At 40.9% G+C, this 17,643-nt stretch overlaps 1 protein-coding gene across 6 annotated transcripts in view; it reads right to left on the bottom strand.

Annotated features, from left to right (window-relative positions):
* Positions 1-17,643, bottom strand: part of NKAIN4 (sodium/potassium transporting ATPase interacting 4) — a 47,433-nt gene that overhangs the window by 1,441 nt on the left and 28,349 nt on the right. The window contains exons 4-7 of one of the 6 annotated variants that reach the window (XM_048962912.1): positions 15,066-15,263; positions 7,782-7,842; positions 4,686-4,770; positions 336-408 (exon numbers count right to left, since the gene is read on the bottom strand). In XM_048962912.1, coding sequence (XP_048818869.1) covers positions 405-408; positions 4,686-4,770; positions 7,782-7,842; positions 15,066-15,263 — 348 coding nt within the window. In that variant the 3' untranslated portion in view covers positions 336-404. The other 5 variants (XM_048962908.1, XM_048962909.1, XM_048962910.1 and 2 more) reach the window with 5 other exon arrangements.

Raw genomic sequence — 17,643 nt, 5'->3', positions numbered from 1 at the left:
AAATATGGGTGACTACAGATAAAGAGTAGGATTGAGGAATCAGATACAGTGTGGTTAAGTCATCTTCAAATCTGGGAAGAATATTATGCATATACCAGACTCGAATATACTGCAGTTAGAGTAGGGAATAGATGTGAGCCAAAGTGTTAGATCCATGGATTGTGAGCCTTGGAGATGCATAAAACTTGGTTAGGAATTTTAAAAGCTAGGGATCATCTCTGGAATAAAATAGCTCTGTAAAAAAGCATATCACTGCAGTTTCAATGCAGAAGCGTAAGCATATCTACTTCTGTAGCCAGCAGTAAGGATTAGAATGTTTTCAGCTGAATCATCACCTCTTTAAACATGCAGCTTCAGGTTGATAGTCAGCAATTTTTATTTTATTTTTTGTTTGGGAGGGAAGTCTACCTAGAAAGAAAAGCAGAACCATTTGTGTATGCGGAGCTTTCCTTTGGTTTTGCCAAAGTGGGCTCTTTTTTCCTGTTCCAGTAAAGGTTTCCTTTGTAAAGCATTCTATCATCAAAACAGTTAGGACTTCATTGTTTTTGTTTCCTCCAAAGGTCGTTTTAGTTTTTCATGTTCCCTCCCCCATTGTTTCATACCTGTATGCTGTACTGAAGAACCTACTTTCAACCTGCTCTGTTATGTGCAGTCTACTCCTGTAACTCTGCATACCCACAGCTGTTTCATGCCTATGGCTAGCAGACTGACTGCACCATAAAGAATTGATTAGGAGTTATCAAAGTGAGCAGTTACCAACAGAGCCTGTAATCATGCAATCAACCAGTGCCTCCTGTTGCTATCCTATCAATACTGGTCAGCAACTGATAAAAGTCACACCCTTTGTTACCCTATGGCCTTTCAGAGAGGTGGATGTGAGGGAAGCAGGGTTGGTGAAATCAAGCTATGTAACTAAAATCAAATTAAAGCTGTAAGTTACTAATGTGATGCACTACTCAGACTGCCAGCTTCCATTTATGCTATGGGCAGGAGCCTGTAAACTGTGTTTTGTTGCTGATCCTGGAAGTATGGCATTCAAAGGTGGGGAGGTGTGTTGTCGTTCTCTATATCTTTAAAATGAATAGAGGTTATTTCCTGACATCTAGTGAGTTCTTGGGTTTGGTGTTGTGCTACAAGACTTCTGCTTTATAACTGAGCTTACAGAGCATTGATGCTTGAAGCAAATTGAGATGTCAGAAGAATGGCTACAGCCTGCAGGAAGTGCTGGTTATCAGGATGATCTGAACCTCCTGCTGTCTTGGCAAGCATTACAGATTACTTGAAGATAACAGCTTTAGAAAGAAACTGCAAGGCTATGTTTGTTGACCCTTCTGCAGTTACAGAATGCTTTTCTTTGCTTCAAATGATAATTCTGTTACTGCAAAGACAAAATAAGAAAAGCAGTCCTGCACTGATGTTCTCTCCTATGAATCCTAGGAGAAGACGGTGGGGAAAAAAAGCACAGCCTGAGTTTGAACTTTAACTAATGAAAAGCAAGAGCTCAGCCTTTCCTTCTTTCTGGTTTTTCAATAACTGATGTATTGTTGTGTGGTTAAATATTTTCACCCAGAAAGTAACTTCTCTCAGGATTCCTAATGTATTTTTATTGTTAAAGACTTAGTGCAGCGTGTTGAGATTAAGGGCATCTCATCTATACAGTGGAATTTCTAGAAGTCTCTTTGTTAAGCTTGTGACTCGAAGCAGGAACCAAACCTCCCCAGAGTCAGTGAAAAGTAGAACAGAAGCAGTTGTAGAACCTGAAATAGAAATAACTGTATTTATAGAACATCACTGTTGCCCTGTGAGTAGTGGAAAGGCTAAGATGAAGCTTATTTAAATCATGCCTTTGTAAGCAAAGTACAAAAGTGTCAGTGATTATTTTTTTTTTATTAAATAAAAGTAACAGCTGGCTTTGACCACTTGCAAGGCTCCAGTTAATGGAAAAGCAAGCAACTGGACTGAAGTTGAGTTCAGTAGTAGATTCAGAGATAAAGCAGGCTGATAACAGATACTGCCAGATCCCAACCCAGTTACCAATAATAGTTTTGGGAGGTGATTTAATACAAGGCAAATGTTTACTTAAAAACGTCTTTCAGTGGTAAGGGTAGAAGCTGAACGTTGGAAATAGGATGCACATCTTCGATATTGAATCACTGCAATAGATTAACATAAGTCTTTATTTAAAAGTTATCTAACTCATAGGCTGGGTACTCAGTATAGAAGCTATGGGGTTGGTCTCACACTTAAGCTATGCATAGCAGAGTAGGCTAATATCATTGCTCTGTTCAAATCCATAGATTTCAAGAGATAAGAGACTAGAGAAATATGCAAGCCAGGGCAAGGCTGAGTCAGAGGGCAGAGAAGAGGAAGGAATGTGATCCTATCAGCAAAAGATAGGTGAAACTGGTGTGAAGACTACAATCCCATTGGACAAGGAATGCATTGAAGTGGTCCTGTTTAAGGCGGCAGGGCCACTATCAGGGAGAAGTTGACTACTGGCAGATTTCATCCCAAAATGAAAGCAAGTTCATAGCAGCAGCTTGCTCAGTCAGTAGCTGTAGTGGATCTGGTTTCATGCAAGGCTTCCTTCAACAAAAAAGGGGAGAACAGAAAGCATGTGTTCCTCACCCCTTTCTGCTCTAAAAGTTTCAACTTGAAAGAAGTTGGGTGTATTTGTTTTTGCATCTTCTTGGAAAGGTATAAGATGTCTTCAGTCATTGTATTAAATGATGAGAGGATTTGGCCCTCAATGCCCCTATACTGCAAAGCTCCACCTCAGCATTAGCTGAGAATCAAGTATCCACTTCTACTCCCACTTCTGCATATGGAAGAGAGGCAATAGCTAGTCCAGAATAAACAAGAGTTAGTATTTGGTGGCTGTTATGAAATTTATAGAGTCAACTTATCTACTCTTCAGCAGCTGTTTTCACCTCCAGTTAACCAGAAAAATATTATCCTGTGCTGGCAGAAGCTATCAGTATGTGAGTGATGGTCTGAATAATGGAAATGAAGAAAGGAATTATTAGTAGCTTACTTATGAAGACTCTTTTAAGGAAGTTTTGCAGTTCTAGTTTCTCCATGGGGATTATAATCTTCTTGTATATAAATGAAGATTTCTAAGTCATAGCTTTTTTTTTTTTTTAAACAGAACAGTCATTTTTAAGGGAAAAAAGCAACCCAAACATCATACTATAAAAATACACTACTGCATCAAGCTAGTAAATCAGGGAGCTACCTAAAGAAGTTCCAAAGCTTCTGCCGACTGTGGAAAATTCCATCTCACTGTGACAAAGTGAGAGGAAAATCAATATTTAATCTCCTATAGCATCTTTTCTAATAATGTCATTGCACCCCCCGAAGTTACAAGGAATTCATCTGCTTTGCAGAAATGACTTGTTCTCCAGGTTTTGTGCTGTGTGCTGCAGTGACAAAGCGTGAAGTTCTTACTACATTACAGGGCCACATCTACAAATCTATTTTGAGGTGGTTTTTTATTGCCCTTACCCTAATTTTCTTTCCTCTCCACTCATTTTTGGAAGAGCTCTTTGGTAACATTATTCCCCAAAACCAACCTCCCTTAGCAGCTGCTTTTAAAAGTTTCTGCACGTTGAACTGCCCTCTTGCAGCTCATTGTAAGAAGCATCAAAAGTTCAGATCTTACTGCTGCTTTAAACAGATAATACTGGCCTTTATGTTTGAGAATCTCATTAATAACCAGCTTTCAAGTGGACTGCATGAAAGTGTGCTCTTGTGCCTTCAGCAGCAGAAGGGGATTAGCAGAGGGCAGAAGCTGGAATTTAATGTCTCTAACACAGTGGCATGAGAGGAACTGCTTAGGATGATTGGCCTTCTAGCTCCCCCCTCTCCACTGAGCTCTTGGGATGCCACATGCATACAAGAAACTCTGTTGCCTAGAAGAACAGTGACAACAAAGCTGAAACCTTAAGAGCAAACGTGCCCTGCATACAAACGGTCTAACACTCATTTTAATTTGGTGGTGCGATAGTTATGTTGCTTAGAAGATCTTTAGAAGCACAGACAGGTACAGGAAGACTTCATATGCAAGACAAAGTCAAATTTAACAGTGCTATTTATGATAACGTGATGGAAGGATGGCCAATCATCAAAATTGCATCAATGCATAGGTCTGAGTTCAGCTGTGACTGCCCACAGAGCTAAAGTATGGCTTAAATAACTAGCAATTGCATATATTTTATCCTGTACTTCAAGCTTGACCTGACATACCATCATTCAACTTCAAGACTGCGAATCACATTCTGCTGTTGCTATGACTTATTCTCTGCATTCACTGAGGCTGACTTTCACTCCTCATGGCTTCTACCTGTGCCTGCTCAGACAGCACTGGTTGTTAAGAAGTTTCTCTTTGCCTTCTTCAAGGAAAATGCATCCACTAGTTTGCATCCTGCAGCTAGCACAAATGCGTCCCTTCAAACTGCGCTACCGTAAGCTGAGCACGGAAACACAAGCTTCACCCTTGTAGGCAGGAGGTGAGCAGAGACAGTTTCATCCTTTCTGGTGTTCTACAACTTATTCATTCCTTGCATGTCTGAAAAACCTGCTGGACAAATCAACCTGTGAGAAGGAAAAAATCCAAACCCATGGCACCCTTGAGCCATCAAATACAGAGGCATGCACTGCCTCTTAGCATAGGAGATGATACTTACAGGTATGTCTGCTTGAACAAAAGGTTGGTGGGTTTTTCATTGACATGGTAGAGAGGAAATGGATCAAATCCACCAATGAAATCAACTGAAAAAAAATCAAAACTCAAATAAATAAACAAACATGGCCAGAAAGTTGAAAGGAAATGAAAGGAAAAGTAGGCGTGTGTCATGGCATAACCAAAAAAAAATGCAGAGACAGAAAGAAAAGAAAAGATTTGTCAGGTATGATTGCCAAATGGAAAGTTCTGCCTGTATAGACCTCTTTTCTTGGATCTTTTAGGACAGCCTCTATGCCAAGGAGGAGATCAGCTAACATCAGACTTAAAGTGCAGAGTTAACAAAAGAACCAAACCAAAACAAGACTCCAGAAAAACAAGAACCTCTCTCACGTTCCTTGGGTATTGCCACCATACTGTGACTTTGTATGATAACTGAGCTGACAAAGCCTCAGCCATTCAAGCACATGCTGAAAGAAGGAAGCTGGGGACTGGCTTGAGACTAAATGCCAGCAGAGAAGTTGGCAGGCCAGCAGTCCCCTTGAAGGTTATACAGTGAAGTGGGTATTTTATTGCCCCACTTGTCTTTCCTGCAAGACAGACTGCAGCAGCTTCGGAGAACCGTAGATAATACTCCACTATCTTCAGTTCTGATATTTTTCAGGTCCCCTCTGCCAACTCAATGTCTTTTAATTGTATGCAAAGAGAAACAATGCTTCCCTTCTCCAGCATTCACAAAAGGGCAATGTAACTAAACAAGGAATGCTTTAAGTGACAATTCCCTCAGTAACCATGGAAAGTTTCTCCAAGTCTCTCTTTGTTCGCCTGAAATTAGGCCAAGTCTTTATTACCAAGCTGACCAACGTAGCTGGATCAGTAGGGTCAGATGTGGTGCAATTTGTGACTGACCTAGCAGGCCCTGCAAAAACCTGTAATGTTTATCCAATCCACATCACTGTCTGGTGCTGAGTTAGGGAATCTTGTTTGGAAGTGTGAAAGCTACCCCATTCAAATGCCATTAAAATATGACTGGAACGTTGCTAAGTATATGAATGCCTTTTACTTTCCTGAAGGTGGCACTATTATTTTAGATTTTAGCTGATGAGTTCGACGGTTTTGTTTTTTAAATGAACAAACACTAGAAAAAAATATTTACTGAATACATATGATAGGAAAAAAAACATCTGGAAATACATTTAGAAACTCAGAGACAATGTATCCTCACAAATTCCATATTAATGAATAGCTTCATGCTGATACTGCGATTCTGGAACTGTGGGTTAATGGGAAGTCTGCAGAGGTTCTAAGTATACTGGGGGGGATAATTCCTAGTAGTTCCAGTGAGACTTAAACTTTTCTTAACTACGTTAAAGAAATAAAAACACCTCATTTGAAAACATCTAAACTAGAAAACCCTAAAAACACAAAATTTTCAGTAAGGTCTTGCACCTTGCACAAACAACAGCCAATTCAACTGAGCATCCTACTGCGTCCCTTTAAAGTCTTAACCATGGATCACTGTGCTACCACCAATATATCTGAGTGCACTAGCATGTCTAAAATATTCTTGCCCACAGTTCAGCATTAGTAGGTCCCTACTGCTGTGTTTTCTCATGAAAATCACGTTAGCATGAGCTTCCTGATTAATGTGCCTCAGCACTTATAATTACTTCATGCTGCATATCAAAGGAACATTTAAAGGAAACCACAAATGGAAAAGAAAATTAAAAACACAGCTCAAATTTGTTCGGGTCACTGGAAGGATCTACCACTGTGAGTGTGAAATATTGATGGTTTGTCATTGTTAATTATTCAAGCTGACATTTTAACTCCAAGCTGAGAAACTGGGAGGGGAAAAGAATTTGTTAGTGGGGAAAAAAACAACAAACCATATCCTGAAATTTACAGCTCTGTATTTCTAGATAATGCTTCCTTCCACATGATTGCCTCTCCCCATCCTAACATAAGCCCTGTCAAGTTGTTAATTCACAATATTCAAAAGAGGCTCTGAATTCAAGTTATTTAGCCAATTAGAGAGCTATAGGGTAATTTTAAAGATATTACTTACAATGTAACACCTTCACTAAATGCATTTCCAAGTTCTGAACAAATGATCAATAAAGCCAGTAGAATCATAGAAGGAGTTCAGCCACGTAGGAAACAACAGCCAAACATGAGAACAAGTCAGATAAGAAACGTATCTCATCTCACCCGTGTGAACCAACATTTTTCACATACTTTCAAGATATCCAGTTCAAAGCTGTCATTTTTCAGCTAACATCCATACCAGCTGTTCTTCAAAACAACAGAGCTATTTGCACTAAAGGAAGTGATATTTGGATATAAAGCCTTTGAATCTGATCCTGACCTAGAGTAAACTGGCCTAGACCCACTGATTTCCTTAAGGCTATTCCAATTTAAACATTCTGAGAGCTGAAAAACAAAGGCAAAATATTGCGATTGAAATCAGATTTCACATTCATTTGAACTCTATGCATCCATTCTTTTGTGTATGAAAGTACTGCTCTCAGGGGGAGTTTTAGAAGGGCAATAACCTAGGACCAGGCTATAGGTATCTGTATAGATCCTACAGACTCAACCATCCATGTGATTTCTCTGAATGTTCTGCCCCATCACAGAGAATACATGACACTTGAGAGATTTGCCTACCAAACACAACAGAGTCAGCTCCCTCATCCTTCCTGTGATTCACATATGCTACTTTTGCTTTTAAATTAAGGTCAGGTTGGTTCTTGGCAACAAATCTCATGTTCTGCTTTATCCTCATATTTTGGCAGGTGGTCCAGTTAAATATAAAGCTGTATTCTTTGCTATAGGTTCTCTTAGTTGCATTTCAGTGGTATTACTGTTCAGCTGACGAAGTCCTGGAGGAGTAACTAGATTATATTAACACTTAGTGATGTGGGGAAAAAATATCACAGAAAAATAGCCAGTTTTTTGAAAGGTAGGTAGTACCACATCACATGGATGGAGAAATGGAAAGAGATCTTATGGCAACTCATCCTTGACAGATAAACATCTGAGAGAGAAAGAAAATTGAATAAAATCTTTGCCAAAGGATCTGTTGATAAATACTTACAGCTGTCTTCTTCCTCTGTAAAAACACTAACAACGTAACAGGCGTAGACAAAACCCACCAGCTAGAAAATAGAGAGAATAAATCATTTCAGCATCAATCTTGCAAGGCTGGTCAGAACTTACTTGGCATGATTTTAGCAGCCAATATTTATTCTCCGCTTGGCAGCACTACTGAAATGGTGTAGCCAAGTGATATTTATTGTAAGGAATGGAGTGCAGGTGTAGGCTTAGACGAAGACACTGCAGGGAGCACAGTCAGAGCTCAAAACCAAATACTTGCAAGACCCGTCCTCACCTTCAGAGTAGAGACCTGCTGTTGCCAGAATGATTGGGAAAAACATGGGCTGCATTTATTTATTTATTTATTTTTAATACAAGAACTACCATGTTAACTCTTAAGAAGTGATGGGGATGCAATGGTGCGCCTGATGTCTGTATACAGGACAGACACACAGCACTAGATGTTATTGACAGGAACAAGAATTCATCAGCTTTGTATTTCTGTAATAAATGGCATGGAAGGGTAGAGAAATTACTTGGGTGAAGGAGTTACTAGCAAGATGAGAGTAGTTTTTATGCAGATGACATAGAATCTTAGTTAACCAGAAAATCAGTGATATACCAGCAGTAACATTCAGAACTGCTGAGATATTTTCTAAGTTAGGCTTGGAGATCAAAATTCATTGGAAGAAAATTCCAGTCTTATTTCAGGTCCACATTTTTTTACATATCCCTCTATCTTTGGAGAATAAACACTTCCACATGAGGTAATCAAGCTTTGGGCACGCAAAGTAAATGGCTGGAGCATGGTGAAAAACAAGCAAGGCAATAGCAATGGTTTTAATTCACACGTTGCATAGACCAGCAGGAAATTGCCACTTCCTAGGAACCAGATAGAAACAGGAACAGTAAAACAACAGGGTGCCTCTCAAGTAACACCTACCCTGGTGTGGTGTGACCATCTTGTCAACTGATTGCTCAGAGCAGCACTTAGAGCAGAAAACATGAGTGAACATTAAAAAGCACTTTATGGTGGCCTAGTGAGTCTGTGCTTAGTTGACAGTCTGTAGAAGTTCTAACATGTCAGAACTGCCTCGTTCCATCTCAGTACCAAGTTTTCACCCAGCCTGAACAGAAAAACAAGCTTTTGGTACGATGGGAGTTAAACATTCCAGATCCAGCAAGGTTTTATTTTGCTCTGCCTTCTTTCTGTTAATCAAATATCCTCCCCATCCTTCATTTTACATCTTCACATAACACCCCACTTAGCAGTATCTTGGTTGACAGTAACTGTATTAGTAAAGTTATTGTGAGACATAATTGTTTTCCACTGTGAACTCAATTTTCTTGAACAAGAGTTAGAATGTAACATACAGTGACTCACTCTATGGGAAGACAGAATGATGCATGATGAACCCAGAAAAGTAGAGTCCATTCATTTTTAATATGACAGAAGCATACATCACACTAGAAAACAAAAGGCAAGTTAATGAGATTTCTACTGGGGAGTTATAAGGTATCCTTGATTTCCCATGCTCTCTCAGACAAAAAACACCTCGTTGGAAGGAAATGGAATATTTTCATAGCATCACTAAGCCTTGTATCTCCTTTACAATCTCCTATAATCACATAAGAGACAAGCTAGCTCTCTTTTGTCTCTGGTGAATCTGATCAAAACATATCCCAGTACCTTGGTGGAGGAGAGGTGGCCCTATGCATTCAACGTTTCCCTTGTTGTGCATTTTGAAAACCAGTGCTGCTTCACGCTAAGTTTCTATTAACTACAGCAAACTTTGCTCAGAAAAAAAGTCCTTCCAGGCACGCTGGAAACAGCAAGGCCACACGTGTTGACCAGCTGATTTTACCTGCTGACTTTGACAATCGCCTCCAAACAGAGCTATTTCTTTTTAAAAGCGAACAAAGCAAACAAGGGCCAGAACAGTCAGACATCTTCTTCTTCTCATGCTCTTTTCCTGCCACCAACAGCGGCTTCGTTTCCCTCCTTCGGGCCGCGGGGCGAGTGGCGGAGCTGGCCGTGGTGCTGAAGCGGGCCCGCATTGCCAGCCCCAGCCGCGCCCAGACAAGTGACTGTAAGCCAGCAACGCAAACCCTTATAAATGCTCCTGGAAAAATAAAATGCTTCAGCTTAAAGTCGGCACAGCATTCAGTGGACGTCTAAGCACTTTACTGTATGCTCTTGTCTCTGATGTGCGTTTGCAGTCACCTCAGAATCAAATTAGGAGAGTGATTATGCATATTTTTTGCGATTGCTCTGCCATATGTATTTAAGCTTAAAGATCCAGCAAGATATATCACAAGATATAAGGTCAAAGCATGTGATTTACATGCACACACATATCCAAGCAGGAAAGATGCATCCTGAACATATGCTCTGATTCCAAGGAAATCCGAGGGAGATCTTCTCTTTTCCCAGAATTTCCTGTCACGCCTTAGAGTAGGAGCTTTGGGGTAATAACCATGCAAAATGCATCTCTGAATCCATCCACTATTACTGTATGCTATAACATACACACACACACCAACCTTATCTAAGTTTGCAATTTCTGATATCCATTTCAGGAAACTCCTGATTCCAGCTCAATTAGAGTGGGGAGTTTTGTTTTTATTCAGCTCCTGATTGTTTCAAAATGACTTGATTCACGTTTAATATTTTCTTGCATTAATCTAATAACCCATTCCTTCTTGACAAGAGTTTCATCAATAATAAATTGCTTATTCAATGTAATATTTTCTTTTTTATTCAAGAAAGTCTTGCAGCCTGTCCAGAACAGGATAGCTTCAGTGACAAACGAGAGAAGAAACAACAGGAACATGAATTGGATTTTCATTGGCTGACCTAAACTATAATTAAAAATATCACCTCAGGGATTTAGTGAACTCCACCTACGTGAATTGTGAATGAAAGATAGCTAGAGGGGAGGACTGCCATTCCTATTATCTGGTCTCTTTCACTGGAAGAGTCTACTAGAACATGGAGTGAGCAGACTCCAAAAGATACCAGTGGTGCCCTTCTGATTTTGTTCTTGAAGGAGACACTTCAAACCCCCAGACATCACCAAGGTTAGCAGCAGTTAACACAGAAGAAAGCTGCAGAGGCCAAGACTTTGGATGTAATTTCACACCTGCTCAAAACACAATCTTTGTTGCTCATTTCAGTAAGAAAGACTTTGTTTTAAGCTCTACTGTCTCAGGGAATAGCAGTAATTCTTAGATCTTTACAAATTATATAGGGGAGGTGGAAGAGGAGGAAATAAGCCAATTGAACTTATGAAATACTGAAAAGTTAGTGAGGTAAAAATGACACTAAGCTATTGCTCTAATTCCCCAAAGAATGTTCTTGGGCTTCAGCCTCTGCTGCAGTTTCTCCACGTGCTCTGCATGTTCAGTACCAGCTTCCTCCAGGCTGCACAAGTATCCGATTAAGCTTTTTATTAGGAACACATGTTGCAGACAGGTGTGTTCAGTCAGTCTGTCAGACAGCCTGGGAACGCACACACTGGTGAATGAGAGAGGATGGATATGGGATGTCCTAAATGTTCTTTGGGCAAATCAGCAAAGCAAGAAAGGCAGAGATGACAAGTGTACCCAAAATTATAAAGAAAAGAAATCCATTCCTCAGTCATCTCCAGTAACTTTTTAATAGCAAATTTGAATAATCCTCATGGAAAAGAAGCACTGAAAGTATTGGAGCCGCAAACATTGAGTTACAGGAAGAGCTAAAGAAATAGACCGTCTGGCTACAAGTGTACAAAATACATGAAAAATGGGAAGACAAATTTTGGGAGGTGTTACCATTGCTTGTGTAAAATCTTAGCTTTAAACTTACATCCGTCCTAGTAAAAAATTCTGGTCTCTTCAACTCTTCCCTCCAGAGAAAAGAGAAACCTGCGATTCCTTTTTTTCCCCCACCACAAACAATACATTCAGAATCCCCTTCTTCAGTGCAGATGAATTCCATGTTTCACTTCTAATCCAAGCTAAGGAAGCATGTATGTTCTCAGTGCAAAAGGGTATATAGATACAGAAATCTCTGGCCAATTCACAAAAAGCAAAAACCAGCCTGTGAAAAAAAAACTACTGTGACCAAAAAGTCAAATGGAGCAAAATGCTTTGGTTCTCTGACCTCTTTACTTTTTGGATGCAGTCACAACCACTGAAAATCTAGCTTCTGCCAACAGCAAAGCATCTCCTGCGCCTTGCTTCTCACATAACATCTGCTGTCAAATCTTGCATTGCTGCCTTCCTGGGAACCTTCCAACCTGTCAGTTGGAGTGAAAACAGCAGACAGGCAGGCAAAGGGAAGAGATTTCCAATTTCCACCCCATTCAACAGAGCCTCAGGAAAAGCCTAACCCTCCAACTCCCAGAACTACCATATGGATAGCCCAGAGCTACACCACATATTTCAAAATCAGAAATCACTCCTCTCCCTGCTGGCTAGCAAGATGGGGAGATGCAAGATAAATCCTTGCTAAGAATACAAAACAGATTTTTTGGTTGCTGTTGCATTTCCTGATTGGGTTGGTAGGATTACATGTATGGTGACATTTCTATACTAGTACTGATTTGAAGAAGTTTTGTTCTAACAAGTTTTTTCTCTTCCAGTATCTTCTATTCTAAAGCATCAAGCAAGATTTTCATACTGGGCCATACAGCTATTCATATCATGAATAACTGTTGACTGATATGCCCAAGTTTGATCCCACTCCATATTAAAGCAGTCGTTTTTGCCTTCAAGAAATACAGACAAGCTCTAAACAAAAGTAGAGTGAGACCTTATGCATACTCTTCAAATATATGCACAGGAGTGGGATAATACAGCCACAGCAGGAGTCAAGATGACAGCCGTCACTGTGGTTACCATATGGCCTAGGGTTTGCTTTCTCTTTCCTCTGGCATGTAAGATCAACTTCAGCAAGATTAACTCAACCTTTTCCCGAGTACACAGTACTCCCGAGTACTATAGTCCTCAAAACTCTGAAGGAATTGGTATCCCCAGAAAACAAAGAACTCCTCAGCTAGATACTGCATAATTACAGAACACTGATATTGCACTGCTGGATCACGAATCAAAAACAACAACAACAAATCAAATTCTAAAAACCCTTAAAGCAAAACCAACAGAAGAACACAACAATTTTGCCTGTCCCTCCCCCTTCTTAACTGACTATTCAGATCTCAAATGTGCAGCAGACAAGGAGGGAATTAGGTCACATCACTGCCCCCCCGAGCCTTCAGTTCCTAATTTCTGTAGTATTGATCCAGCCCCTCTGCCCGCCTGCTGCGCAGTACCTGCCAGGCACTCTGAGAACAGCAGCCTGTAATAAAATCTACCTTAAAATGAGATAAAGGGAACAAAAAATACTGGAAGGGATCAAAGAGTTTGACCCTTAGAGGCTAAAATGGGAGAGAACTGGCTGTTTTCAGCGAAGGTCTGAATGAGAATATGAAGAAGCTTTCTTTCTGCCTTACCTCAGCAAAGCAGGGAGAAGTAGTTCTATTCTCCCCAGTACGTGACAAAACTATGCATTTCAGAGCTGGCAGGAGCTACAGGCCTGGGGCTTCAATATTCTACTTTTATTACAGGACAAGTAGAAATCTACCTCACTCTGTACAGCTCAGCCCACGTGGCTTTCTTGCATATAAGTACTGTATTCTCATTTCCAGTGTTTAGGATGCAAAAGCCTACTGCAACTGAAGTCCCAGAGAAAAAGATAGAGAAAATATTTTCCCACATTTTATTTTATCTTACAGTTCCCTCTTCTGTTTCTCTATCCACCCCTTGTGGTGTCCTGTGGATGAAAGGTGAAGGAGAAAACACTCCCAGGGACACAAACTCATACACATCTGTGTGACCACTTAGATTAGGGCCATCTGCTCAAGTTTTAGTTAGCTGATGTAAAGCAAAGGTCTTTCTCATCCAACCTGGGACTATTTGTTGGCCAAGCTTCTATCTGGGGCACAGGTACTTGTGTCAGTCAGATGTGTAGGAAGGATGCTAACAGTGACACTTTGATTTCTGGGAAGTTCTGACTTCACCAAACTCAGGACCGGCACCAAATCATCAGCATCAGTCCTGTTCCAGCTAACAGCTCTTAAAGAAAACAGTTTCTAATCTTTTGGATGCCTAGGTTCTCTCATACAAACGCACTGATGCAACTCGCAGATCTTTTGATTTGGAACACCCTCCCTGAAGGAAAACTCACAGAATATTAACGGCCTGCATAGAAGCCAGGGAGCTCATCCAACTCAGGAAACAGGAACTTCTCTCTCTGCCTGGTTTGTGTGACATAGCCAGAACAGAGTCCGAGTCTCGCCTGCTCCCTGCAGTTCACTGGGTCACATGGATTATCCCAGCTAATAGGAAATACAGGATGAAGACGGTGGAAATTTGTACCAAAAATGTGCAGAGAAGTACTTGCAACTCCAGAAGTTTGGAGTTTCTCTGTATTTCCAACCCTTCATCATTTCATCAAGGCAAGTTACTCCTTTTTAAGCCAAAACTGAAAGCTGAAATGCAGGTATTTCAACTATCCGTGTCAGTTTGTACTTAAGGCCACTGACCACAAAGTAACAAACCAAAGCAGATTAGAAAGTTGTGGGTTGCTAACACCACTGCAGCTACAAAAGGCAAGAGCACCCATGAAATAAGGCAGACAGCAGACCTTTTCCTTCAGCTAATTTTACAGAGAAATGAGAAGCAATTAATTAACAGTGAACATTAAGGACACTGAACTACTGCAGAGTATTTAAAGACTATGGAAAACTCAGATGAGGAAAGAGTCAATAGAAATATTTAATGCACATCTTAAGTGTCAGCAGAAATAAAACATGCTGCTTTCTGTGGTTCCTTAAAGTCTATTTCACTTTCTGGCAGTGAGGATTTTCTCCCTTTTACTTCTTCACAATAAAAACACATATTTTTGCTCCCTCACCCATCATTAAGTCAGACGGAACAGAAGAAATCCTTCTTTAGAAGAGTCTCTGTCCGTATTCAAACACAAATTTCCCCACTCCAGCAGGGATACAGAATGATTTGTTATTGGACGGCTGCGTGTGATGCATAATTCTGTTAGATTTCTGCTATTCGTTTCCAAATCTTTATAGCAATATTATTCACAAGGGAGAAGAACATTTACAGAAGCTTTTGCAATCAGATGATGTAAAAAAAATCAGTGGAAAGTAGAGACCACTCACACACCTGGAAACAAACCAGCATCTCCTCAATAACCACCGCCCTGCAGCGCTCTCAGCACCGTACTCACCGCAATCAGGATCTGGAAGGAGCTGTGCATGACCTCAATGTAGCGATACTCCAGGGCACAGCCTATCACAGAGATATAGGAGTGGCTGTCCAGTCCTGCGATGCCAGACATCGAAGCCTCCTTCCTTACACAGCCAGGACCGTTTTCACTCCACCACGACTGGTGCCGGGAGATGTTAAACGTCAAGAGCTCACTGTCCTGAGAAGTTGCAAAGATATTCCCATTTACTCTGAGAGTATCTGACATGCTGTATTAAAAATCAATGGAAACTTAAAGTTTTTCACATCCTCGCTCTCAAGAAATGCTATCACAGATCAACATACATTGGCCTTATATTCAGTATTAAAAGCATCCTGTAAAAAAAAACAAAAACAAAAAACCATATGCTATGGGTCTGTCCTCCGAGCACTGAAAGCAAATCAGAAGGAAATTAACTTCATACCCCCAGAGTGATTTTCAAAACCCAACAGATCTTCCTGTGCTCCTAGGTTTTAATCCATCCAACAAGTTCCCCTACCATTTCAAACTGTCCAATTTCCTTCCACACTCTTAACATATGGTGTTTCTGTCTCTCCCGTTAACTTTTATGCACTGCCAGCCTCAGGTCAAATTACCCAGCTGAGCTGACCTCACAGTGATGATTGCAGCTTCTTACAAACACTTTTCCAGGAATTCCTTTTCAACTCCACTTCAGCAGGCTTTTTTGTTTTGCTCTTATCTTTGCTAATTTGATAACCAATGCAATCATGAGTAGTGCAGGAGTTGTGCGTGCAAGCAGCTGCTCATTTAAAAGTGACAACACACTTGAGAAAGTAATGATACCAGTTGTTATGCCCAAGAGTTCTTAGGGATTTTGACCTTATAGGACACAGCAAAGTCCTCTTCCAAATGGAAAAACACATTGAGAACTAAAGGAAAGGCACAGGAAAGATCAAGCACATCACTGCAGAGATGAGCACGAAGTACCTGGGTGCCCAGCATCACTCCAATGAAGGATCAACAATGCCTTTTGGCCATAGTACAGAATAAGGAATTGCAAGTTTTATTCTGAAGGACAGATTGCCACACAGGTCAGGCAGAGAATCCATGCATCTCTACTGGGTAGAAATAAATATTGGATACATTCCCCCTAAGGTGAATTATTTCACACCTATCCACATACTACCTAGCACTCTCATACTGGAATCCTACATGCTGCCTGCAGAAAAGAGGCAGCTCCCAAAAACGCAGCAGTCCAAGCCTGGAATATTCACACTTCCTAACATGAGAAACGCAGGGGGGCAGCTCTGCAGCCTTGATTCCCCATGGGGTCCAGAGGGATCAACAGACAGAGCAGCTAATCCAGTCTGAATCACACTCAGGAGAGACGGCCCATCTCCACTGCCAGTAGAGGGAGCTCAGCCAGGTAGACCAGCAGATAACGTTTTCTCGTGTCTGCATTCATAGCCGGGGGCAAACCAGAGTGCAGAAAATTAGAGTGGCAGCCAGACTTGTGAATAGAAGCCAACCGCCCCAGTACACACATCGTGTAGAAACCCCCCACTGCAACACAGATACTCAAAAACAGTTTGCAGAGCTGTTATTAAAATATGCTGCAGGAAGCACATGTTAAGAAATGTGGACAATTAAGTGAAAAGACAGCTGCCAAGTTCCCGACGTAATCACTACAACAGATGGGATGTGTTTTACAGTAGATGGAGGAGGGCATGGAGATGAAGTATGGCACCAGTGCAAAAGCAGTCTGAACAGCAAAGGAAAGACAATAGAGAAGATTTAACAGTTGGGAATGCAAAGAGAGCTGTCTGCATTTTAAAGGCTGAGAGGAATAATCAGATTGGCAGCTCCGGGATAACACACACAGTGCAAGGTGCTGCGCTATCTACATTTCAAGAGACAATTTCCTCTCGTACATTCTCGCAGTTTTGTCAGAAATGTCTTCAGCCTTCTCCCTCAGCTGGGCATTGCTCTTCAGTGGTCCACAGTGATCCCATCTATCAGCTAAATCACAGCTTTTTTGCAAAGCTTGCTCTTTCTCTCCCAGCTTTGCATGTTCTGAGATCCATGGATTTTCCCACCTATCAGCCCATCCCATGCTGTTCTCTACTCCTTTCAGAAGAATTCTTGCGTGTTTGGAAAAAATAAGGAACATGCTTTTACTCTCCATATCATCAGTGCTTATAGTTTTGGGTTTGTTTTTTCTGGCTTAACTCTGTTGCAGAAGCAAAGAGCTTGTTTGTGAATTGAGCATGAAAAAGCAGAACAAGTGCTAGGCTGCAGATAGACAGGTGGAAGAACAGGAAGTCCTAAAAGCCTAAAAAGCAGTCACTGTTTTTCACTTACAGTTACACTTCAGCTCTGTCCAAAACTTATCATACTCCAGTTAAGAGCAGATTGGGAAAAAAGCACATCTGAATTCTGAAAGTACAACTTGCATGCTTGAGCCATCCTCTTCACCAATATAACACAAATACTGATTGCACACTAGAGTTGTGCATGCCCTCAGGTTCGCAGTGCAGACACCTTTCTGAACATGCATCTGTCTGCAGCACTGCAGGGCACAAGGGCAGTGCAAATGAAA

Source organism: Lagopus muta, chromosome 16 (genome assembly GCF_023343835.1).
Source record: "Lagopus muta isolate bLagMut1 chromosome 16, bLagMut1 primary, whole genome shotgun sequence".
NCBI lineage: Eukaryota > Metazoa > Chordata > Aves > Galliformes > Phasianidae > Lagopus > Lagopus muta.
Note: the sequence above shows the minus strand (reverse complement) of the source record. Positions and strands in the feature narration are given on the sequence as shown.